The sequence below is a fragment of the Platichthys flesus genome, chromosome 3, assembly GCF_949316205.1.
Source record: "Platichthys flesus chromosome 3, fPlaFle2.1, whole genome shotgun sequence".
Lineage (NCBI taxonomy): Eukaryota > Metazoa > Chordata > Actinopteri > Pleuronectiformes > Pleuronectidae > Platichthys > Platichthys flesus.
Genome location: NC_084947.1, coordinates 18713627 through 18740552, shown reverse-complemented (window position 1 = coordinate 18740552; position 26926 = coordinate 18713627). Strand labels below are relative to the sequence as shown.

Sequence of the window (26926 nt, the reverse complement as noted above, 5' to 3'; positions counted from 1 at the left end):
AGTGATCAATCTTTAACCAGAGGGTCGTGGGTTTGAATCCTGCTCTTTCTTATATTCTTGCAGGAATTCAATCACCTGGTAATTGCAAAATATATTACAATATGTAGATTTAAATTAATTAAATACAAAAACAGAAAAAATGGAAAATTACATTTCTTCTGCGCAGATTCTGCAATGGGCTTCTGCGCAGGAGTTGCGAGATATGCGCAATGGGCTTCTGCGCATGATGTGCGCAATGGTCTTCTGCGCAGAATATGAGCAGTGGGCTTCTGCGCAGGAATTGCGCAGTTTTTTTATTAACTATTAAAAAAACCAGGCCCCCTCCACACACACACAGGAGATGATGTGTGTGTGTGTGGCTGCGGAGCTTCCCGGTTCTTCCCGACACTTCGCTGCCGGTGCGAACAGCCCAAGTATTTCACATGGGCGAGGAAAGGAGGCGGACCGCTTCTAGCTCTGGTGCGACCCGGGGTTAGAGGATGATGGTGTGACGTTAATGTATTGTTTTACAATGCATGTGTCACGTCATGATAAAAAAGTATCTTGTGCCGCCCTCCCGGCATTTTGCGCCCTAGGCAACCGTCTATGTTGCCTGTACCAGGAGCCACCCCTGGTTACAGTATCACAAGGTGATGTCTCTCTGAAGCCTGTGTAAGGCACCACATTGATTCTGAGGAAATTAAATTATTTTTTAGTTTAAACACATATTCATATATAAAATATATGTATATACAATACGCATACGTGTGTGTGTGTGTGTGTTTGTGTGTGTGTGTGTGTGTGTATGTGTGTGTGTGTGTGTCTGTGTGTGTGTGTGTGTGTGTGTGTGTGCGTGCAACATAATAAACACTATACAGTTTGATCACTTGTCAACAAGGGGTTTTATTTTGAAACCAGACACCGGAAGTTGTGCACTTTTGTTTTGGTGTAATTGATACTTTGGATGTTATTCAGCAGCTGACCACACATACAGGTGCGCCTGAACATCTGTGCGTAATTTGCGTGCGGCGAGAATCACGTGTGTCCACCATGTGAATGCGTGATGTTTGGCGAGAGATAGAAATGCGCGTGTACGGCGAGGTGGCACGCGTTCACTCAGACACCGCGCGCACCAACAAGCTGCTGTGGTGAGGAGCAGATCCCCGGGAGCGGAGGGACGGCTCGGTTCTCTGCAATAACACCGGAGGAGCTGCAGGAGGAGGCTGTGAGGGAGGACCTCGGGTCGATGGAGGAAACGCGTGAGTCGCAGATGTGAAGCGACAACAGCCTTTCACCTCCTGGTGGTTTCTTTTTCTTCTACAATCCGATGATCGGCCGGAGCCTGTGAGATGCAGCCTCTACCTGGCAGATGCGTGGCACCACACAGCTGCAACCTACAGGTCTGTGTCACCACTATCACAATCTTGCACTATCACACAGGCATTCACTATCGGCCTCATCATTTAATACAAAATAGAAAAACAACAGGCAGTGCTCCCTCCTGCATTCACTGCATTTGTGTATGTGTGTGTGTGGAACACGTCTGTGTGCTTTTCTATCTGCTGGGATTATCATAGCATTTGTCTGCTCTGTCCACTCTGCACACATCTGATCACAGTTACGTTGCTGCTCACACACACAAGGTTGTTATGCAATTCATTTGTGTTGCTACACTTCAGGTAAACAGAAATTGCCAAGAGGCACGGGCCACTAATGGGACTGTAGCACACAGGACTGGTTAGCTTCATGTAATCTCTGCTGAAACAGCACCTGACTGATGAGCCATAAAACTGTGTGTGTGGGACAAATCACTGCATTTGTTCACCAGTGTGTTTCTGCTCCTCGTTCTCTGTTCAGTGTGTCTCCTGTCCACCTGCTGCTGATCTGCTGGGGTCGGCTGTGGAGGGCTGAGACTGCTACATCTGCAGATCTCATCAGCATCAGCATCAACATCATCTGCCACTCCAAACAGACGCCAGAGGACGGAGGCTGCTTTTTGGCTCATCCGAACAGCAGCAGTTGAAAACTACCTGTAGATGACGACTCCAGCAGAGCTGCTCGCCTGAGAGCAGCATGAGCTTATTGAGGAACTAACCAACTCACTGCTGATTCAAGTTTCTTCTCCTGTTCGGGGCTGATGGAAAGGTTCCAGTGTGTCAGTTGACTAAAGGGGACGCAGTGGTGTTCTAGCCTGGGACGCAGCCAGCAGCTGAGGTGCAGACACCACGCAGGAGATGGCCCGTCCGGGATCAGGGCTGCTGGTGCCCGTCAACGGGCTGGGGTACCCACCTCAGAACCTGGCCAGGGTGGTGGTCTGGGAGTGGTTGAACGAACACGGGCGCTGCAGGCCCTACAGTGCAGCGGTTTGCCACCACATTGAGAACGTGCTGAAGGGGGACGCCCGGGGGACTGTCGTGCTGGGCCAGGTGGATGCCCAGCTCTCTCCTTACGTCATCGACCTGCAGTCCATGCACCAGTTTCGACAAGACACAGGTACGAGTGGTTTCCTGTCTGTGTGCACAGATGACACCGATACAGACGTCAGGGGAAAAACACGCAATGCTGATGCAGACATAAAAATTCATCAGCACATTATGTGGAATATTACCCTGAATTTTGTCATGTTTGTTCATGTCTGAATATGAGAAAAAGTAAATCATGTTTTAGTTGTCATCACCACAGACGATCCCGCAGGGACTGATTAAAACAAAGGCAACCTTCACTGGGCTGCTTCACTTTTCTTATGTAACTTCATGGGAATAAATGAGTCTCCTGAATGTAACGTCTGATTTGGGACTCGTGTACAGTACATGAGCCACAGGTTGTGTCCTGATGTTGAGAGCTACATAAGGACACAAACCACTCGGATGACTAAAGCTTGGCAATTTATTTGTTCACAAGTGTCTTTGTGCAGCCTGCTGGATGCCGTGACCTTGTCAAAGGTCACCGTGTTCGAGGAGGTGGCATCCATCAGGCAGATGAGGGCTGCAGCTCAAAGCCACGCTCCCTCGCTCGTGTCAGCTTATTGTAATGCACAGTGTTGCCGCTCCGTTGTGAGGACGACAATCACAGTAGTGGCTGGTGATTTAGCTACTGTACACGATTACTGTCTGAAGAGAAAGTGCTTCTAGTTCCTGCATTTACGTCATTTCACTCAACGGGATGGAAAGAACACGCAGCATCTGGAAAAACCAGGCTATATATAATACATTTAATATATTGCCCTCTAGTACAAATGATGGAGTATAAAAAGTTGATCTCGGCTCTGTTGTAGAGAACAGTAACATTACAATGATTAAGGAAGTGATTCATCACATGCTTAACCCTAAATGTCCTCGTGAGAACACCCCCACCCCGAAGTACGTGTTATTTCTGCTTTATATCCACTGAGCGACGGCTGTTTGTTTGGTCGACTGTAATTCTCTCTGATGACTGTTACCACGTGTTCTCGCTGCACTCCGCTGAGGCTCAACACACTCGCCTTTTTGTGTGTGTGTGTGTCTGTGTGCGTGTGTGTGTGTGTGTGGATACAGCTTCCTCTGCTGCCCCCGGTGTTTGAAGCGGAGATATGGAGGAGGTTTTAAACATCTGTTACAACTAGCGTCTGATTCAGCCACATATCACTGAGCTGGAGTCAGTGTTGGATCAAAAGCTACTGATTGTGACTGTGTTAGGCACTGTAGGGACATTAATGTGTCCGGGGAACAACGTTTAGCAGCGTCTCTGACGAGGTGAAGCATGGGGAGATAAACACACACCTTCAGAGTCATCGTATAACCTTGCAAGAGAGATATGACAGGGAGCTAAGGCGACCCTAGTGCGCATGGATCGGCATCATGTCACCTTTCATTCATTTGCAGGGTTTGATTTCCATTTGCATTCATTCAGTAACTTTAACTGGCAGTGCTATTCAGAATACAGAAAAAACAACACAGCTCAAACTTGTCAAGGTCCCTGGAGTAACTGCTGAATAACTTCCTGAATGTGGAAAGAAAATGTAGTAAATATAGTCACAATTCAAATATCTTGTAAAAGGCTGTTTTAGTTGCATGTGTGCTCTCCTATTAAGCTGCATATGTTTTTTTTATAAAAAGGGCGCCCTCAGATGATGGGTGTTGCAAAACTACTTCAGGCTGTAAATAACTGTGGTATGTGGCTCTGGTCAATGTGGTGTGCTTACCCCTTCAAAAATAAATATGATGAAAAATCAAATAACATGTCACTATCTTGCTCTGGTGATGTTGTAATGCAGCTGTTAGTGTAAACATATCCACCAGACTAGTAGTTTCTGTTATTTGGTTCCAATCTAATGCTTAGTGGATAATTTAGTTTTATTTTAGTTTTGAGGGCAGCATGAAGGAAAGCAGCCGTGGTTGCGATTGAAGGCTTGGAAAAAACATATGGAGGGCAAATGAAAGGCCTAAACATTAAAAGAACTCTTCATGTATTGGCTATTGACATGTTTTTATTCCTCATGAGGAAAATGGGGTTTCTGCACAACAGTGTTTTCCCCTCTAATAGAACATAACACAGAGCAGCACATGTGTCCAGGGTTGACTGGCTGCGAGGTTGGGCCACTGGGCCGTTTGTCAGCCATTACCATGGCGCTGGGGCAAGGCCTGACGTTTATCGCTCCTCATTGCCCCGTTGGGCCTGCTACCTTCCCTCTCGCCTGGGATAAACCTGTCACAGCAGGGCCTGACAGACAGCAGCCCAGACACCTGCGCCTCCCCCCCCCCCCCCTTCCTCCCTGGTCTCTCCTCGTCCTCTGCTCCTGTCCCCCAAACATGCGCAGACCTCCGCTCGGCCACTGCCATTGATCCGAGCTCCCACAAGGCCCCAGCTACCTTCCAGGCTGTTGTGATATTGCTGCAACCAAGGCTTATGCTTGTTTTAATGCGGGCCGTGATGCATCTGCTTCTCATCAGATGTTTGTTATATTTGTAGCTCGGCAGGTCACCCACAGCCATTAGCTCTGGATAGTCCCTGTTGGGAAACCCCGTTCCGTTGTGAAGCCAGTGATGTCGTCCTCCGAGGCTCTGTGTGTGTGTGAAAGTGAGAGTTTGCTGACGTCTCTGTGAAGGTGCTCTCCACCAGCTGTGGCAGCTGTGGTTTTCGTGTCCCGCCCCCCCCCCCCCGGCTTTGTAGGGGTGCCCGGCTCTCCTGTGGGTTTTGGGAGGAGCTCCTGTGGACGGGAACCAGCCAGGGTAACTCAGACTAATGAGACGGCGGTGACAGTTTATCTCCAAGCCCCCTTTAATCAGAGCATCATGACGACAACACACGAACCACAGGCGATGCAGCAGGGACCCTCTCAGTGGAGAGAGGCTCAAACACATCTGTGTGTAGTTGGCATTGAAAAGCACAGTGCAACGGGTTCATCTTAATACAGCTGCTGCTGAAGAACACCAGTCTCTGGATAAATCCTGAACCCTGTGCTTTTGTACATATATATGAGTCAAGGCTTTATATATAGCGTGGATAAATATCTGGCTGAAACCAGGGAGAGGATTGGCTCGTAGCCAAGGAGAATCGATCCGATGTCTTCCCCAGAGGGGCGTTTGAACCTCTAAACACTGCTGTGGACTGATTCCCTTTCACTACACCTACTCCCACAGCAAAACACGTGGGCTTATCTCCATCACATGCCAACACTTGTGACGTGTCTGATGGATTCCACACTGCAGCGATGGCGTCGGCCACCGGCCTTTTAAAGCATTTACATCCAATGTATTTCCTCTTATGATGGAGAGGTGGCACAAAACAGACAGACCACTTAGGCTGCTTTAATGAAAGATAACTAAACCACAGATGATTGCTAAATCACAGACGTGACATCAGCACCATTTGAAATATATTAATTTCAAACAAAGACAGTTGCTGTGGGTTATTGTTGTGTCATACTATTACAGGAGAAATGTACTCGAGCAACTATTTGTTGAGCTCAGTAAAAAGGTCAAAAGACACAGCTGCATACATATAACATATTACATTACACATACAGTATTTATAACTGTGTAATTAGACAGAATCTTGAGTCACAGTCAGTTAATCTTGTATGGACATGTTTGTAATGAAAACATTTTAAAGAAGAAATCAAATCAAGATACATTTTTCAGTAATTGTACCATTGACTGTTTATGAAGATGGACGACATAGCATCCCCAAAAGTAAAGCCAAAAGCATCTTGATCGCCACCTAGTGACTGGGTGCAATACAGGTAGTATTGGACATGAACCCTGCCTCCTCAATATTTCTCTCAAAGATGGTTCCTGTCATTTAAGATCGTTCTTATCACACTGATGTTTCTTCAATTTGGTAAATTGGGTTTTAATCACTTATTTTTTATTTAAAAACCGGGATGCAACTTCATGATTGACAGCTGAGGCTTACTCAGGATTGATCGGACCTCGCTTCCATGGGTCCATTCCCCGATCACTACTGCACAAACTCTGGTTACAAATGTCTTTGGTGCAAGATGGCAGCGTTTGTATCCAGGATATTTTGGTTTCATTTGTGTATGGTGGTAGGAAGTGTAGATCTGGCCTCCATCTTTGTATACAGTCTATGGTTTGCACTCGTATACTGTTTTGTTGTTTCAAAATTAAGAACTGTGTTTTATTGTGACCACCGCTCCAACCACCTTCCCTTATCAATTCCTACTATCAACCAAATGGGTAACCAGCATGGGGTCTGGAAATGTTAGCCATTGCTTTGTCCCATCATTGATTTGAAAGCTACCTACATTACTTTGGGACTTTATACGTGTCTTTTTATTCATCATTGCTAACACTCATTTGCGAGGGGAAATGGCTTCCACTCTGCACAGCTCGGTAGCTTCAACTTCCCAAGTGGAACAAACATAAGACGTTTTCAGAACTCTGGAAAACACACAATTTGAGACTGTAAAGTAAAAGATAAAGCCTGAAATAAAGATTTTAAAATAGGAGACAAATGTAAGCTTTATGTAGGAATTCAAATAATGGATGGTTTTCATTGCTTTGTGCTTGTTGAAAAAGAAGAGAAGCGCCTCGTAAAGCATCTGTATCGCCTGCGTACATCCACACAAGACTACAATATGCTCCTATCAGTGTCAAATATCAGGGAAGCGCTGCCAAATGTCCAAAACAATGTGTGATTCCCAGTCTCCACTGCCATTATAATTTATACTACTTCACACAAGACACGAAAAGAAACGAGATCTCTGTTCAGCCTAAAACAGGCAGCGTGTTGTGTGCGATTACCGTCTGTGCCGCATGTGTTTGTGGAGTTGTGAGGACCATTACAATGCTCCCTGTTGGGAGATGGCCCATGCGTGACTGCAGAGATAACCCCTATCAGCGGCTGTTGGCTGCTGCGTTGCCGGAACGGGGCTTTGTTTGTTTTGGTTCCACAGGCGTGAGAACCTCCTCTCCTCTGGCCTGTTCCCTTTCAGCTAACTGCCCCTCTGACTAATTACAGTGAGAAAAAAGCCCATAACACCAGAAGCCGAGGAAGATGATGGTGGATGTTCTCATGCCTGTTTTGTGTTAGAGCTGACGAGCGGCAGTCACTGTGGTTGTGGTTTGGATGTGTGCCTGTACACTTGCTGTGTGTATGCAGAGCTGCAGGTTGCTGTAGAGAGCAAGGCTTTAGACATTTTTTTTCCCCCGAGTGGAGTATAGCATGTTGTAAGTGCATGTGGGAACAGTTTCGGTGGTCTGTTGGAGGAACCTGTAAAAAGGATTCCCGCTGTGTACGTGCTAAAGGTCATGTCCTGTATGCATCAGCTCTGACTGTGAAATCCCACTTGCGTCGGAAGAAAGCAGAATGAGTGAGAGAGCGCGGCCCAAATGCTCAAAACTGTATATTTATACTACAAATTCAAGAAGCAAGTGGAAATAGAAACATGACCAGTACCAGGCTCATTCTGGCGCTTTTATGTGCTGTGCCTTTTGTATTTGAATACGTCTCAGAGCACACGCTGACGCATGTTGGTTTCTAACGGCTCAGGCACTGACGGGACTTTTGTTTGTTGACATAAACGGTCACGTTAAAGTGCTGTACACAGCCTCTGCAGGTAGTCAACAGGTCTCACCCTGACCACATCCTCCGTCTAAAGATAAACGGATGCGTCCAATTCTTTATCCTCCCAAAGCCATTTGTAATCAGCGCAGTTAATCAGTCAGTGAAGGTCTTTAGCACAGTCAGAACGGTGCTTGGTGCCAGGGCCATGCTAAGGTGTCATTGCACTCGGGGGTCTGTCCCAGCCCTGACCAGCTGGCTGGATTCCACTCTGCAGGAAAGGGAGCCTGGAGCTGTGGACAGGGGAGGAAGAGGGCGGGGACCTACTGGAGGTGAGGAGAGAAGAGGAACAGAAGGAGAGGTGGAGCGTTTTCCTGATGGAAAGTGACAGTCAGGCTGGAGGGAGGGATAATAACCCTGGAAAGACCGTCCGCAGTGCACATGCCCCTGCTCCTTCTCTCTCACACAGCCTCACTACAGTGCAGGATTCCATCCAGGGCCTCAAGGTGTGACAGTGTTTTATTTATGAATACAATATGGACATATTTTTGTAAACGACAATATTTTGTTTATAGACTTAAACACAGATTGGGGTTGCAAGCTTCCAGAGTCATTTGACTGTCGACTCAAGAAACAATAAACTAGATTATCCCTTTCCAGTATATTAGACTGTGGGTCGCTAAGATTAAAATCGAAAACTTTATCTTAACTTTTCTCTCATGCCGTGGTTCTCTCTTCGAGCGACCTTGATTTCCAGCGTGGTCGTGCCTCGCTCTGCTCCGTCCTCATTCTGATTACGTTGCAGCAGCGAAGAGCAGCCTGTGCAGCTTCTGGCAGCCTCTGGCGTCGGGAGCAGAAGCGACTCTCCACATCTCCTTTTAACTTCTAATCCAGCGAGTCACCACTTTTAATTTCCAAAGTGGATATCTCATGCCTTCATCAGGGGGGCAACTTGAAAAGCTCCGCTCTCTGTGCGGCTCTCTAACCAGGCCAGACGCTCAAAACATCTGCCTCGGCTGAACTGCCTGTCACTGCCGGAATGGGAATAAGGCGTCAGCGGAGCACTGTTTGACTGAACCAACATCAGTTTATATTTTACTGACAGGTCTCCTGTTGGAATCTGTCTCACTCTCCACACTGCTGAGCCTCACACTCATTAAGTTTTTCTGTCTGTGTCACAAATGTTTTTATCCATAATAACATCACTGTCACTCAATTCCCTGGAGCTGTTACAAGCTATGATAAGCTATGATAAATACAATATGATGAATAAAATGAGCTTTTATGAATCTATTTTTATCAAAATCTGCAAAGCTTCATAGCTCACTGGTTCTCCCGCCTACAAACCAGATGTTAGTCATCCGTCACGTTGCGAAAGGACAGAGTGTTTCTCTTGTAACAAATGGGGCCTTCTTTGATCTGCAGGAGTGTGTGTGGTCTAACATTTACTGAAAAGATCTTTTGATAGAGACCAGAGCTGCACTGAAGCAACTCTCGCTGCCTGCGGTTGCAGCGAGCCAGGCTCAGAGCTCCCCTTGATCAGTCTCAGTGAACACACAGAAACGCAGTGCGGGACTCTCTGTTCTGGCCTCAGCACTTTCACTCGTTTTTACAGAAAAACGCACTCTTACCCCACTTTAGTGCGGTGAAGGCCTGACGGATCGCTGAAGTCGAAACTGGGGTGACTCTCCCAGAAGAACTTTAGTGGTAAGATGGTTGTCGGCGATCCAGTTGAAGTCACCATAATGTTAAAAAATACGATTATTCGTAAAGTCTGAACACACGAGCAGGAGTCATCTGCACAGCCAGCCCTTTACTCAAACACTCAGTCACGTACTACAATTCTGTTAAATATCCTAAAATTAGATTTTCTGTTTTTTCTACAGAAAATCCAAACTCTGTTGTCTGCAATACAACTTCATTCATTCCACATGTGTCAATACAAATCAACATGAAGACAAAATGAGACGGGCAAGGTTACATTGTGGGAGTACAGTCAATTTGTTTTAATTGTCCTTTGTGCTCAGTGCGGATGAGTTAATGTTAGTATGCTATGAGGGCTGCACTAACATGGTGATGAAGATTATAGCTGCCAAGGATCAGCATGCTCGCTCAGTAATTGGGCACGTTAGCATATTGACATTAGCATTAAGCCCAATGCCCTGCTGTGCCCATGTGCTCAAAGAGTCGTCAGCCGAGCTAGGGACCGTAGGTTCAGTTAGGTCTGAAACATGGCACCCAGCAGAGCGTATGCCTCTGTCAAGGACCTAGAGCCCACTCAAATTCAATAGAGCTAAATTAGATATCAATCCTCTGAGTATGATTGATTTTTTTAATTAGGATTTCTTCTTATTTCTTGACAAATAAACAAAAATGGCATCGCAATGTCAAAGAGAGTCAAAATTAGACAAATTGTGGATCCGCCCTCTTTATTAAATCCTCTCTAAAAGTGAATTGGTTCTTCCTTGGTTGATACCAAGTTTCAATAAAATTGGGTCTGTAGTTTTTGCATAATCCTGCTAACAGACTACATCAGATAATCAGCAATGAATTTGTGGCTAGTAAAATTAAGTAAACCTGAATCTTTTGGGCCCGCTGAGATTATTTGGCTGCAGAAGTTGTACCCACACGTTGTTCAGAATTACTGCTACGAGGCATCAGACACCCACACATGCAAATTCAAAGTTTGCATTCCCTCAATCTCCTATTTTCCACCCATGCAAAAACATCACTTATTTTGATTATCTGTAGATGCGTGCTCTGCAGAATATGAATGCGAGTCCCTGTCTCACCCCTTTTCCCTGCTGCTGCGTCACCTGTACGCTCGTCTAAATCATGACTCCTGGTGACGCTCCAAGTCATGTGACTGGTCAACGGGAGGAAGATCCTGCAGTAGACTGTGAGGGGATACATTTTTATAAAGGAGCCGCTCACACACCATCGCTGTTCTAGACGTTTCGGTATTATTGAAAGCTTACAAACTTTCTCAGGATTTAATATGGCCGGTGGTCTGAGGTGAATCTTTATCAGACTTAAATGGCGATTGGTTCCTACCTGTTCTGCCCTTTGCATGGATGCATTCAGTCAGACAGACTTTTGTCAGTGTGAAAGTCACAACAACAGTGTCTTTCTGGTTGAAACGATACGACTTCACACAGAGGTCTGAGGCCGTGAGCGAAAAGAATTGATTCAGGGAACATGATAAACTGGACCAGATTTATAGTCCTGGAAAAGGGTGATAGGAAAAAGGAAACTATAAAAATATATTGTCAAGATAAACTACACAGGTGAAGGACATAACACAAGCGTATAAGAAGTTTTCTGCCAAAATGAAAGTGTCAAAAACAATACAAATCTGGCACTCCAAATCACCTCCTTTCTTTTATCTCCCTCAGATTGTGATAAAAAAAAAAGAATGTTGAGAATGTAGTTATTGCATTAATGTATTATAAACAAATACCTCCAGTAATATGCAACAGCACTAAGTTTGTCTTAGTTTTACTGCAAAGATAGTGACTGTGATTATTTACATACATTAAAAACCTTAGATGCTTGAGCTCAAAGTTTTCAGCCTTTCAACATGTGCCGCACCTCACTGAAAGCTCGAAAGCTAATGGAGCTAAGTAGCAGGCAAAAACAAAAAGACAGCAAGAAGAACTGTTTATACCTCCGCACCAGGCAGTGTTTGTTTTATAGTCAGTTTTATTGTCCTAGTTTAGCAGTTGTCATTTGAGACACAGTACAGGAGACTGGACGCAGGTCGGATCAGCTGCAGGCGACAAAACACTGGATTTTCACACAGTCCGTTTGTTTGCCATGTGATCCTGTTTTCGTTTTTTCATCCATTGCCAATGTTATTTGTTTTTATTATTGTTACTATGACAACAGAGGACTGGTACGCCTGCCGATGGTAGGCCCCCATGGCTTGTCTCCAATGGTAGGTAGTATAGTAGACCGTAAATGGTTGACATGAGCACTCACTAAAGGATAAATCAAATCATGTCTTGATCTCCCCCTGGTGGCTGGCTGCAGTATCGGTCATAAACCCTACCTCCAACATGTTAGCAGATGAGACATAGACCAAACTAAAGTACACCTCGTATGATTTTCTTTTTCATTTTACTTAGTTATTATAGTCCAGGCAAAGTAACTAATTTTGTACCCAATTAATTGTAAAATCATTTTTTTCAGCATGGATCATTTCTATGAGGTGTCCAGAACATCATACTAAAAGTCCTAAGAAATCCTAGTTGAGGAAATATGTTTAATTCTCATCAATCCGAGATTTGGCCAATAAGGCGAGGCAACAATACACCCCAATGGGAGTATTTATTTCCTTTAATCCTATCAAAATGAAACTTTACACATTGAAAGTACTCATGAAAAGTAAACAATTTTGAATCACAAGTTTCTTTGAAAATTTGTTTCAATATGCAAATGAGCTATACACTAATCAAATATGCCCAAAATACACCCAAATAGGCTTAATTTTTTGCTTTACTCCTTCCACAATAAAACTTTAGTATCTTTTTTTGTATTACAAGTTTCTTTTGAAATGAATTTGAATATGCACATGAGCTCCACACTTATTGAATATGTCAGAATTTGCATAGGCAGAAACACCATAAATATGTATGACAAATACATCGGCCCAATCTTCATCCAATCATCCTACTGCCAATGGGCGATGGCAATGCTGCTTTTAGACTGGCCTCTAACCTGAAAACTGCCTGGCTTGGTAGTACCTGCCAGGGGTATAACCCCCGCCGGTATAGTCTTCATGGTCCATGTTTATGGAAGGGACATACGACCTGTGTGGTCATTGACGTATGATTTGTTGGCTCCTACATATCATTGAATTCAGATTTAACGTGATCACTCTTTCAGCAGAATAACAACCGAACAGTCGAACTCTGCTGATCCATTGTTCTGCACATTGAAACTTCGACATCCAAGTGAAGTGAATATATGAAACACATCTCTGCCTGTAAGGGGGGGGGGGAGGATGTTATAGTGATTCACACGCTTTCAAGTCTCAAACCCTCTCCGAAGCTGCCTTGAAATGGGGCTGTTTTGGTTTCTTGTTTTGTTTCGTGTGGTCAGCTTTAATAAATGCCAGTGAGTGTGGATTCTGAGAATCAAAGCATAAACGGGGACTTCTCAAACTACTACTGCAGCTAACTGTATTTCACTGCTGTCCAGATGTATGGTCAGTTTGATCCAAACATTCATCCTCTTTGACAAAGTGCTGTTGAATGCATGGAGTCTGGCTGTGCCTCAGAGGTTTGGAGCTTTGAGTGAGGTTTTAACGAAACAGAAAAGCAGCAGATTCTGGGTAATGTCCATCACTTAAAGACCCATAATCCCCTCCCTCCCATCACGTATGAGTGCAATACAAAGGGAATTTTAAAGTTGACCCTCATTTGTTGTTGAGTAAAGCCTTTCCAGAAAATCCTAAATGACTTATTCATCACAGTTCTATATTAATTATGTAAGAGTCTTGCAGCTATTAAAACCTGGTCAGCATGAAGTCATCTGCTTGAACAGATCCTACACTGTGAACATTATGATGTGAAATCATTCAACGGGGTCAACGCACAATGCACGGCTTCCCATGACAACATAAGCTGCTTCCCGCTCCTCCTTCCTAAGCACATCACAAGTGATGACTCCTGAATAGTGTTTTTTCCAAATAAGTTTGTCTTCACTCCCAAAGTCGACATAACACTGTTATACACAACTCTGTAATACACATCTGCACTTGGATAAAAACCCATCTGACCTGTGTTCTGGCTTTAAGCTCGATGAAAACTTTAAGCGATCCAACTAAGCAGGAAGGACATGACCTTCATTTTTTTTTTTTACTAGCGTCAGACATTTAGCCTCGACAAGCATGAGCTGGTTTCCTGAACATCCCCTGTTCCAATTGATGGTGCGTTCACGACATATGTCCATTTCCATCGACGGAACCATGTGTCTTCCATGTGTCCTTTACGTTTGCATGGTTGTCGAGTAGTACATCCACTTAAGGGCACCTCCCAGTCAAGAGTTTCTCAGAATAATAACTATGGCAACAGTGGAGGGGGTGAAAATGTACGTTTTAAGAAAGAGGCAAAAGCGCCTCCTTGGTCCTTCGATCGGAGGAAGCATCATCATATAGACATCTGTCGTTTCTTACCCAACTCCACCAAACTTCTTTCTCGAGTCCTATGATCGTCTCTCTTGAAATATGGGCTGCAGTGCCCCCAACAATTTCTGAAAGGTTCTGCTCCGTTTTCATCTGTTTCGTATTCATCCGTAAGCTTTCAGTAGACTTTCACACACATTGGCCAAATTAACACAGAGTATGGACAGAAGGATTTGTCCATTTCTGTAGAAGTATCTTTACATTGAGCATAAAGTAGCCTTCAGGAAAAGTGTACATCATAAAAACATGACAATAAAGCTTATTGAGCTATTATTACTAGAAAATGCATGTTTCTGCATTAGTTCTGAGAAAGGAAGGCAAAGGAGTCCAGCAGGGAAAAGGTCTGGGCTTAATAATAAAAAACACTCTGGGGAAGTACAACAGAAGTTGAGTTTGGTAAATCCATGACAACGTGTGGTGTATCAAACATTCATGTGGCCGTGGGGTGGTCTGACGCCCTGTGACCTCTCTCACACCATGTCCATTTTACTGCTGATCAGAGGTGACCTGTGTAGTCTGGCTCAGTGACAGTTGGCTGTAATGCAACCAGACGTTTCCTCTGATAAGACCTGACTGCATCAGACGGCCATGAAGTGGGTTATAAAAGCCTGTCTCAGCAAACTCATTTACTGCATGCTGTTCATCTCAATGAGTCAGACTCCCCTTATTTGTCAGATGTAATATTCTGAGCACTTTTTTCCCCTCTCGAGAACGAGCACAATAAGAGATGTGGTGGTCATCCTGTAATACTTCCTCTTCCTTGACTCTGACCTTTTGCAACCGTTGTTTGCTAACTTCAGATTAACTGCAGTTCCGATGAAGTGTGAATGGACGTGGTTAGTCCTGATGCAGTCATGTCGCAGTTAGCGTTGCATGTACATTGTTTCCAAAGGTCACCTGACGGAGAACCGCGTGAGCTATTCCTAAAAGACCGCTTTGACGTGGTGCGGCCATCAATCAGGTTTGTGCTGAGCATGTGAAATGGATCCACTGATCTACAGCCTGTCGTAGCGGTGTGACGGCTGACATGACATATCGTTTTGTCACAGATAAAAACTGCACCATGTTGAACCGTGCGTGTCTGTGTGTGTGTCTGTGTGTCGATGTCACTTTCTTCCGCTGAGTGGAGGACGGAGCAATGCAGTTTGTTGTGATGCAAGGTCAACTGTTGGGCTTACTTATGTTTGGAGTCATTCACAAACATTGTTATATTAGTATTGATCAAATGTCACCATGTATTGAATATTGGCCAGTACTGCTGTATATAGACTGTTGTATTGGAAAAATGACTTAGTGTTGTGGAAAAAAGCTAATTGTGGTTGAAACCTATTTTATAGTTGAAGAGTAACTTTTAGCAGACCTGTCTAAGACTCCATGACCTGAAATGTTTATGACCGGTATATAGAAAGGTCATACAGGTTTATACCTCGTTGACCTTTCCATTACTTATTGACTGTCCAAAGAACCCAATGGAAATGTATGCAAATCATCGATTCCTTTGCTTTAGTTCCAGTCTCTAACTACGCCTAAAGAACCAGTCTGAACTGGCTCAGGCAAACAGCCTTGTTCTCCTATGTTAAATCATTGCATTTGACTGTTCTCCATCTTCACTCTGAGATCCTTGTGACTCCCTGTGTTGATCCTTTCTGCAGAAAACCCCTTATTAAATACAAGTAGATAACTTTGGTGTTTCCAGCCTCTTGTATTTTGCGTTGGCATCAGATAATGGTGGTGGACCACGACCGAGGTGGCAGCTGATGATGGATTCTTATTGGCGGCAGTGGACAATGACTGTGGACTACAGTGGCATCCGATCTTGATGGTGGATCATGATGTTGCTGGCTGCTGACCATAGACTGTGATTGCAGCAGGACTGCTGGACAAATAGTATTTCTCCATATTTCTACAGCTTAATCATAATCGTTGGATACTGGAACAAAGATAGTATCATCATGATAAAATGGCCCTCTTTGCCATTTTACATGTAATTTTGAATTATTGACAAATTACTGGCATTATAACTTGCTCTGGTTAACGCTACACTACCAGAAATGCCGCACTAAAAGCAGTACCTGTCACTGGCAGTACAGCAAAAATGCAGTTGTGGAGAAGTAAAGAAGAAGTGATTTCCAGGAGAGGCAAATTACAATATTATCTGGGTGAAATTAATCCAATTTAAAGCGTGGTATGGGATTTCTGATTACGGTATCAGAACATTTAAATTGTTTTCAAGGAGAAACGGATAAACGTTTAGTTTTTGTTGAAGTCAGAAGACAGGACTGCGTGCCAAGTTTGCAGGGATGTGGTGACAGTGATGAAAAAGGTCATTGCAGCTAAACTCGATGAGCTGCGAGGAGGAGCAGCTCTCATAAGACCACATTCTGACCACATTGTTCCACACACACACCTTCACCTCATGGCTTTGTGTGACTAGTATGAGCAGAAGAAGTGTGGTCACAAAACTGTAGATGGTTCACACAACCAACCCACTTAACCCATTTGCTTTCTACTCTATTTGTAATGACGTTAATACAGTTTGAAAACACAGCATTTAGCCCTTTATCTGCATAGTTCAGATATCACATTGCAGATTACTATTTTTGTATTTAGTATTTGAATATGTCGTGCAGTATTCCTCGGCATTACTGTTCTCAAAATTGGGCTTATGCCAAAATAAAAGAGCTGCGTAGCTTGCGGGGATAAGAAGTCATCCGTTGGCAGCTGTCAGAGGTGGGAAGAAATGTTGTGATAAAATAATAAGCCTCTGAAGTGCACGGAGGGATAAGCAGGCAAAAATGGCAGAAAATTAGAAAGTGTCACACAAATAGTGTCGAGAGCTGCGTCGACCATATAAGCCGTCTCTGTTTCTCGTTTTGACGGCCTTTAAGCCAGATCTGCTGTCTTCACTGGAGAAGTTCATATAAATGTGTGAAAGTGTCTCCTGTCTTCTAATGAGACACCTCTTTTACTGTGACCCTGACACTGGTCCTTGGCAGTGCCGACCTGCGTCACTTGAAGCCAGGGCTGCACATTTGTGTGTTTGTGTGAGTGTGTATTGCCTCCTACCTTTTTTGGCCCTAATGTCGACGCTGCATGTTGCTCACACGCTAACGAGCCTCCTGCTGGACGCGATGAGGCTGAAGTGGTGTGAAGTGGAAGCAATTGTGCGCTGAAACACAAGTGCTGTATGCACACATTCACCTCTTCGAGCACTTTGACACTTGCACGGACGTACACGCTGCACGCTCGCATGTGATAGAAGTGGCGGTCGTACGCGCACAAAGTGAGTCAGAGAGCCTCCTTGGCAGAGACAGTCACGACGTTCAAGGAGTCAGGAGGTTGTTTCAGGGTCTTTTGCCTCACTGCAGTACAGGAGCTGGCAGATGAGGGTGAGGATGAGGGTGAGGGTGAGGGTGAGGGTGAGGATGAGGGTGAGGGTGAGGGTGGCTGCAGTGGGAGTTTCGGCCACTTTTCCTCTCTACTTTGTCTTGCTGGCAGCAAAACTGTATTAGCGGGACTGTTTTTACTGCAGTGTACACTTTGCGTGCTCGGGCAGGAGTGAGACATCCCTCTTTTTTTTATATCGTTGTTTGGCATTAAACCTCACTCATCACCTTCAGAATCTACTCTCTCCCTCCTTACATGCTCGCATAGCGTTTCCTCTCCTCTCCTTCTCTTCTCTGCCTCCTCCCCCTTCTGTCTGGCCCTTCTTCCTCCTCTCAGTCTACCCCCTCCATCTTCATCCTCTTCTCTCTCCTCCCACCTTTCCTCTGTCCGTGCCATTCTACCTCCCTTTGTCTTAATCTTTGTCTTCCCCTCTTTCTTCCTTTTTTTCCTTTAACGCATCTGCCTTCTGTCATCCTTTCCAACCCCCCCCCCCCCCCCTCTCTCTTTTCTTCTGCCTTCTCCTTCCTTTCCCCTCTCCTCCGTCAGTTTCCCCCCCTCCCGTGCCTCTCAACCAGCGGCTGCTCCTCCGCTTTTGTTCATCCATCACATTTGCCTACAAAGAGACAAGGACGCTTAGGGGAATCCAAGTCACTATTCACTCCACTGTAGCCTTATTATAAAGAAGTGCATTCTGTGAAAATGAAAGTGTCTTCCTGGTATAGAAAATGATCTTTAGCGTGTGATGGAGCAGGAGAGCCGCGATATTGTATCGTATAATGCTGTTAAACCAGCTTAATGCCAGACTGTCATCCTCATTATTATGGTCTGTGATCTCTGGGTATTGGTTAATGAGCAGATAATGCTCTTACAGATCTCACAGACTTTGATGTACAGTTGCGACAAAACCTTTTGAGCAGGAGAGTTCTTACATCTAAAGCCTCGGAGCGACGCAGGTTAAAACGAAAACTTCATATCCCGTGATATTCCTACTTTCTCGAATTCTAGCCAGATGTTTTCTTTCAGCGCGTGATGAATTTTTTACTGCTCTGCAACATTATTCTGTTTCTTCATCAACTCTAATAGCCAGCTTGAGTTTATTGTTTGTGAAGGCCCTTTTTAGGAAGATGAAAGTCCTGATTTTTTTTTTTCATGCTGTGCTCTGGGGTTTATTCGGAAACATCAAACGCGCTTCAATTATTTGATTCCCCCCCATACAGTGGAAGTTATTAGCATATTCATCATTCTCTCACAATTCACATGTAGGATATTATGAAGGCTGTATTATGTTATTTCATGCTCTGTGCCTGATGTTGTGCTTCTTACAGCTCTTTACATATTTAGTCTGAACAACAGTTGATTAACAGTAAAATGAGGAACAAAATCTGTGTGTGTGTGTGTGTGTGTGTGTGTGTGTGTGTGTGTGTGTGTGTGTGTGTGTGTGTGTGTGTGTGTGTGTGTGTGTGTGTGTGTGTGTGTGTGTGTGTGTGTGTGTGTGTGTGTGTGTGTGTGTGTGTGTGTGTGTGTGTGTGTGTGTGTGTGTGTGTGTGTGTGTGTGACAGCAAGCTTAACCTCTCTCGATGTGCAGTTTGTAGTAAACCTGTTTGTGAGTTTTACTTCAAATCATGTTTTGTTCTAGTTGTACTCTTTTTACTTCACCTTTATCCTTCAATTCTACTGAAGTATCAGTTTTCTTTGTTTCCTAGATTGGCTTTCAATTGCCCTTTAGAGAAGGATGGCCTCTCTGCTTTATGTAGCTTGAGATGGATCAGTCGCGGTGCAACAATGATGTAAAAAGGTTTCTGGTGAGAGTAGATTGAGATCAATGTTGTGGTGTACTCTGCCTTGTTTGAATATAAAGAAGAGAAATGTCTTTCACAAGAGTGAAAAGCTGTGGCTGCAACACTGCGGCTTGAGCCCAAGTACAAATGATCATTCATGGCATTGTGGCTGAGGGGTAGAGCGGTCATCCTCCAACCTGAAAGTCAGCAGTTCGATCCTCAGTCTTCCCCATCTGCAGGCCGAAGTGTCCTTGGGCAAGATGCTGCACCCTGAATTTCCCCTCATAGAACAACAGAGTGCTGCTAATAGATGCACTGTATGAATGTGTATATGAATGGGTGAATGTAAAAATGTACTGTGAAGAGCTTTGAGTGGTCATCAAGACTAGAAAAGTGACATACAAATATAAAAACCTCTGACCATGTGTCGGCCAACGTTGCAAGATGGGAAATGTGTGTATCATACCGGACACGGCTTAAGAGGATTGTACTTTGAGGAATCTAATCGTACGCAGCGGGATGGGGCGCTCAATACCGATGTGTTTCCAAGCTGCTTCGGGATTCTGAAGAGCAGTTGTTTTGAAACTCTGCTCCGAAATGTGGTTCAAAGCGGTCCGTTCATGTGACCATGGCTAAGTGATGCACGCAGTCGTCGTGCTCGTGAGTCAGGTCACGTTCTTCATCACAAGTATGATTGGCTGGAAAGACATCACGAGAGAAGAGATGCGTAAGCACAAACTTGATCCAAATTGTATTATCCCGATACAGCTGATAATAGAAAGTAACACAAACTTTCTGCAGTATTTATTGCACAGATCTTACAAACTAGTGAGTGTAGAAAGAAATCCAATGGAGCTGGTGTGTGTTGTTAGAGACTGAGTATGTGTGGCAGGTATCTGGGACACGTTCCTTATTTTACCCAACTGTCTGTGAGAAAATGACATGCACACAATCACATAGTGTTGTGTCCAAATCTAATTGTCTGTTGTATACCACCCGTTAGGTGAATCAGACTCTTCTGGACTGCTGCTTAAACCAGGAACTTGATGGGCTGAAAGTTAATCAGCAGCCTTGTGAATTACTGAATAACTGCTATGAACTCTGATGCAGTGAGGGTTCTTCATGGTTTCACTGTTCCACCCACTTTTAGCCTGGGTCTGGTTCAGGAAGTGCATTTTCAATTCATTATCTCCATTGTTACAGAAAATCCTTATGAAAAGTTAAAGGACTAGAAACAGGGCAAGCAGCAACAAGATAAATCATGACCATCAAAAATTCAACCACAGCCAAGATGACTGTTGTGGTTGTGTTACACATTTCCATGATAACAGCGAGCCCCACTAATGAGAGATGCTTCTATTACACCTGAGGATTGTGGGTAGTGTAGTACACCTCCTGGACAGCGTAAATAAAACATGATTCTCTTAAAACGCAGTTGATATCATACAGACTTGTGGATTCTACAGGAGCATATAACGTAGTTTCACAATCTTGTAGCTTGTGGTGAGTTATAACATCACGGCTGATACTAAAAAATCTCTAATCAGCAAATGAATGGAAGTTTCGCTTCAGGAACCACACTGATGAGCTCTCTAATCAGAGTATTATGGGTAAACTCTACAGATGGACATTGCATAACATTCTCCTTCTCTCTCTTCCCATATTTCCTGTCTTCACTGTTGACTAAATACAAAGACCTGAATAACTGAATCTTCACAGATATGATTATCTAGGGGGAAAAAAATCACAATATATGCAATAGAATATTACTTTTTAATGGAGCTCTCGTATTAATGGTTTGTCTTCGTTCCTCAAACACCAATATCAGTGGACACTAGGACTAGGTCTTTTCTAGCATAGATTATCTTTAAATACCTCTCCGGCAGCATTGAGCAGTATGATGCTGGACCTGTAACTGGTCTCTCTCCCTCTGTAGTTAAAAGGAAAAAAGGCAGCACTATGTTTTAATAGGCTCACCGGAGCCCCGGGGAAATTGGAAAGGCTTGTCAATTATAAGGATATATTATAGCGCTTGATCCAACCGCTTCTCATCTACCAATCCTCCCACAGCGGCAGCACGAGGAGGATCATTAACCACGAGGTGATGCGGGCCCTTTTTTAGTGACACCGATTTCTGCTCTCTGTCCAAGAGTCAAGCGATTGTGTGAGGGGAGGACAGGGTCCAGTGAGTGACAGAATGGAAAATGTGAGAAAAAGAACGGCTCAGCGCGACGGCCTTGATGAGGAGCCGTGAGAGACGGTGGAGAGCGAGGGGGAAAGCTGGCGTCAGCAGCGCACGAGATGAGTTGACTCTGTTGGCGCTGTGTGTGCTCAGGGGAAGGAGTAGTAGGAGCGTTCACATATGGGCAACCCTCCCCCCTCAAGTCCTTTTCCTCTCAGCCTGCAGCGATGGCTTCCATGACAACACAACCAGTCCTCAGTGTTTCTGTGTCAACAAACCCTCGGCCCTGTGCATTTTCCAGCAGCTGTTCAGGTATTACCCCTTGGTACCACAACTGGAGTTCTTCCCCGACAGTTTCCATTATTGGTTTGCATCACACTTTCCTGGCTGACCACGGAGGTGTTGGTGTGGAAGGAACACACGCACATCAATAACCTCAGTGACAGATTTAGATAGCATCGACTGCTCACTCAGTGCTGCAGTTTTACTCAGATGAGACCTAGTGAGAGTGGATGATGTGTCTCAGTTTCAAAACCACCACTTCCTCCCTTCTATTTCTTAACAGTTTTTAATATTTGAATTCAGGGAATAAGAGTAGATGATAAAAATCTTTTTCGTGCATTATATAAAATCATTTAAATGGAAAAGAAATGTTAATGTTGTCTTATTAAAGGTGGCTGGAGTTCTGCTTTGAGGTTTAAATATATCTTTAGGCGACACTGTAGCTTTAAAGATACAAAATGTGCATTAATTGCTTTTGTTAACAGTTTAGAAAAAAACATCAACTAAATTGAACGAGGAAGCATCAGTGTCCCAATCTGCTATCTGCCCCTGCAGCAGGCCTCTGAGGGCAGTCAAGGATGCTGCAGTTTAATGTTGCATGTCCTTCAATTTGAAAAAAAAAAAGGGATTCAGGCCTTCCTTGACTTCGGGGAAAACAAAAATCTTAAAGATAGACACTCCATGTGTCCCTGAACGCACCTTGCCCCCCCCGTGACAGTGGGGTTAGAGTCCCACAGCGAGGCCTGATGTGGCAATACATCACACAGCTACAGATAACCTGAGGGGAACCAGGGTGGTGTCGGGCAAGGACAGCTGGAGGACAGTGTGGGAGGGAGGACGAGGGATGAGAGCGGAGGGCAGGATGGATGGCTAACAAAGTCACACGGGTTCGGACAGGAAGTGGCCGCTCTCGCTTAGTTTCCTGTTAGGATGAGCTCAAAGGGTCACAGGGATAACATCAACAACTCAGAAATACTTTAGATGGGCGTGTGAGTGTGTGTATACAGTAAAAATACATGCTGTAAATTAAAGTTAAGGGTGTTCATTTTTTCATTCTTTATTTTATTTATAGTTACAATAAATACAGTCATCTGGAGAAAAATTAGAACAAAAGCCAGTGTCTGTGGTCCTCACTGTAATGAGCACGACTAGAGAGACGATGGGAGGGGATGGGAAGTATAGGTTTCATATTAAAGCGTAGCCTACTCTTGCTTCTCCAGGATTACCAACACTAGCTTTAAAGCAGAATTGGAGGCATTATATTTTGAATAAAACGTCCTGCATTTGGCTTCAGGACTAAACCCTGTTGCTGTGGCCTCTGGTTGGAAAAGCCTGCTGGAGCTTTTTCATAGCAATAATTCTATAATAATAGAATATAATAATAAGTTAGACAAACTTAGTTGGAAGATAAAACAAAGGTTAATATTTAAATGATGACCAACCCAGTCCATTATAAACATGGCAAAGTTCCCAGACTGGCTTCCTGGTTCAATCTTAAAGGAATGTTTTATGTTTTATAAACTTACACGTATTCACTTTCTTGCTAAAGGAAGCTGCCCACTGGCTAGAGGAGCTCAACATGCAGGCTGCAACACGAGGAAACCCACAGCTTGAGATCTTAAAGCTCAGTAGTTAACTTGTTGCATTTTGTATAGTTGAACAGAAACTGCAGTTTGTACCTTTACATTCAAGTTAGGTTTTTGTATTTTTTGCAGTTTGTCCAGTAACTTAAAATTATGACTTTTTTGGGGACTGATTAGTAAACTGAATACAACTTGTGGAATAGGAAACTTTAAAGGTATTGGAAAGGGCCAGGGTGTTTCTAATCACCTATCCTTCCTCTAGCTCCATATTTAACAGATATATCACAGGGCTATCTATTTCACTCATCTACCTTTCTGCAAGAAAGTGAATCAGCGTATTTCCCCAAATTACTCCCATGCATGTTGAGTGTACAATCTGTGAGCTAATGTTTGCTAGTTCACAACCTGCCTGGTCACTTTCTGTTCACTTTTTAAGTTGCATCAGCGACGTCAACATGTTGCAGATTTCACTAAAAGTGGCTCAACCCCAATATCCTTTGCCAAAACGTCCTTTTCCAAAATGTATAGGCTTTTTTCAGAGTTGCATATCATATGAAACGCACAACATGCGAGAGGCTCATTTAATTTGCGTGTCAATCATCCAGGTGGGTAGACGATCTTCTTCTTGAGGAGATGTCATTATTGATCGAGGGCAGAAACATGCATGAAAGTGTCCAACCTAACTCATCCCTCAGGAGACACAGCAATAAAAGGTTCTGACGTGACACCATCAAAGAGCCTATACGACAATGAAAGTAGAGAAAATCAATGACTTCAAGGGAATCCATGACAGTTTTATTATTGAGGTCTTTTAGGGAAATCATTATTTTCATCTTGTACCATATTAGATAATCAATGTTTGCCCAGGTATGGACGCTACTGGCAAAGAAAGTTGTGCATGGATGAGTACCGGAAGAAGTGAGAGACACGGGCATCTGGCTCACTGAGCAGGCAACAATGTGTGTGCGGGTGTGTGCAGGTGTGTGTGTGTGTGTGTGTGTGTGCTTCTCAGCAGCTCTAAATGAAATTAGCCATCAAGCTGAGTCCTTGAGCATTCGTCTGCAGCAGTGCCTCAAGGTCAGACTTGCCGATTCTGCTGATGCATTTTATTCTCTGGAGCCAACACCAGGCAGCACGGTGAGGGGTTACTGCTGCCGACCAACCCTTCCACTCATTCCCGCATCCATTCATCCTCTGCGCATCCCTCCATTATCACCGTGGTCCTCCCTGGCAGGAGAGTGTGCATTTACCCGTTAAATTAGGTGGGGGCGGTGGGAGGGGGTGATGTTCTCTGCCAGAGTGCCTGCATATCCTTGTTGACGTGCGGCGGGAGATGGATTGGCTAAGGTGTCCTGATGTCCCCACGTGACTACGGTAATTGTGGTATAATGGAGGTGGGAGCTGAGTGGCCATCAGCAGAGGGACAGAGGTCCAGAGCTGCCGGCTCCACGTCTCACTCCTTCTTGTCACCAAACAGAACAGAGTGCTGTGTGTTGCAGCAGGGGATTGTGGGTATTATATCTGGGTTCCGTGCAGTTTAAAACACACCCAGAGACTCTGGACCTGAGGGGATCTTTCAAGCTCGTGCGCCACAGCCCGTTCTGATTTATGTTTGTAGTAATCGTGAGCCACTGTTTTAGTTCGCAACCATATTCCCTGGGGCAGGTGGTGAGGTGTCACACCTTATCTCCATCAGCTGCTCCAGTTGTGCAACTGAAGCAGTTTTTAAAGCGCCTCAGGCTGGTGTCACCAGTGATCAATCTAATGATGCCTTCTCTTTGTTGATCGTTTAATCGATTATTCCTTTACCTTGTTAATTGTCAAATACATTTCTAATGAAATGAAATAATCATCATCCATCAGATTCCTTTTTGAATCTGTCCATAGCAAGTCACATAAAGGGATGAAACAGTTACCAGGTCTCATGGTGCAATAAGTTCCTGTCGGTTACATTTACTGGTTTGATGATACAGCAGGAGACTCTCAGATATTTGTGGATGATTATTCTTCACTTAATGTAAGAAGCATTTGTTTTGTGTAATTTCACACGTCATTGGGTTTGTTTACATATGGTTGTAGTGTTCTGAAGTCCACATACTAATTTCATTATGGCTGTTTATATATGAATATATAACGTAAAACCTTCCTTCTTCAATGTTAATGTTCACATTGATATGCTGTTTTATGGTGGTATATATTATTACTAATTAGTAATTATTATTATAATCATTAATCAATATATAATTTTGTCCAACTCAGGGCTCACGAGTGGAGTTAGTCAGATACATGCTGTCACCGAAACAGAGTGACTCTCCTCATGTTCCTTTTCTCCTTTGTCCTTTGCTTTCAGGCACCATGAGACCAGTGCAGAGAAACTTCTACGAGCCCTCGTCGGCCCCGGGTAAAGGCGTGGTGTGGGAGTGGGAGAACGACAGCGGCTCGTGGACGCCCTACGACATGGAGATCTGTGTGACCATCCAGAACGCCTACGAGAAGCAGCACCCCTGGCTGGACCTGACCTCTCTGGGCTTCTGCTACCTCATCGACTTCAACAGCATGTCTCAGACCAACAGGCAGAGCCAGCGCAAGCGGCGCCTGCGGAGACGCATGGACCTGGCCTACCCGCTCATCATGGGCTCCATCCCCAAGTCGCAGTCCTGGCCTGTAGGCGCCAGCTCTGGACAGCCCTGCTCCTGCCAGCAGTGCATCCTGGTCAACAGTACGAGAGCCGCCTCCAACGCTATTCTGGCCTCTCAGCGGCGTAAGCTCTACGGAGGGACGGCGGGCAACACGGGCGCCACTGGAGCCCACAGTGTAGTGCGGCAGAGCAATACTTTCGCCGGGACCTCCCTCTGGTCTCCGACATCCGCCTCCTCCGGCACCAACAATAATAACATAAGTGTGGGAGGTGGGCAAGCCAAAGCTGAACAGGTGCAGTTGCCACTGTACGCTGCCAACTTCCCCTGTTCCCCTGTGATGCCGTCTCTTTCATCCGCCCACGGCCACCACGCTCTCACCATCAACGGACAGAACAACCTGAACCGGCCTGGCACCCAGCGCATTTCCATGGGCACCGCCAGAGGAGCCATCCCACCAGGGTAATTAAGTTGAATTTACAGTTCAGCTTAGCGAAGAGACAACCTCCCTCTCTGCTTGTCTGCTTCACAAAGCTTCAGCCTGCATGTGTCTGCTGCTTTGTTCTCAGTCATGTCCTGTCTTTCTCTCCCTGCTGATTCATGACGTGCTGATCAGATCTGCAGAAAAAAAACCTCGGGTCCAGCTGAATCTCCTTAAACTGAGGAGGGAGAACCCACATCTTCCATATGTGTGCCTGCTACGGTTTCTGTTCCGTAATGAGCTTATGTCGGCAGGCGCAAAATCCTGCAGCTCCTTCTGGATCATTGTGTCACTTCTGCTTTGAACTAATTTGTTATTATCACACTGCGCCGTGGTTGTTGTGTCACAGTGATGTTAAAGAGTCTGACATCGTATATGAGGAAGATCTGTCTGTCTGTCTGTCTGTCTGTGTGTGTGTGTGTGTGTG

The 26926-nt window shown here is 44.6% G+C and overlaps 1 protein-coding gene across 1 annotated transcript in view; it reads left to right on the top strand.

The window, feature by feature from the left end:
* The first annotated feature begins 972 nt into the window (after positions 1–972).
* The window catches only part of dtx1 (deltex 1, E3 ubiquitin ligase), a 45313-nt gene continuing 19359 nt past the window's right edge, over positions 973–26926 (top strand). Inside the window, exons 1-3 of the mRNA XM_062383416.1 lie at positions 973–1379; positions 1837–2472; positions 25733–26480. Of these exons, the coding sequence (XP_062239400.1) occupies positions 2214–2472; positions 25733–26480 (1007 nt within the window). The 5' untranslated portion in view covers positions 973–1379; positions 1837–2213. The remainder of the gene's footprint in view (positions 1380–1836; positions 2473–25732; positions 26481–26926) is intronic.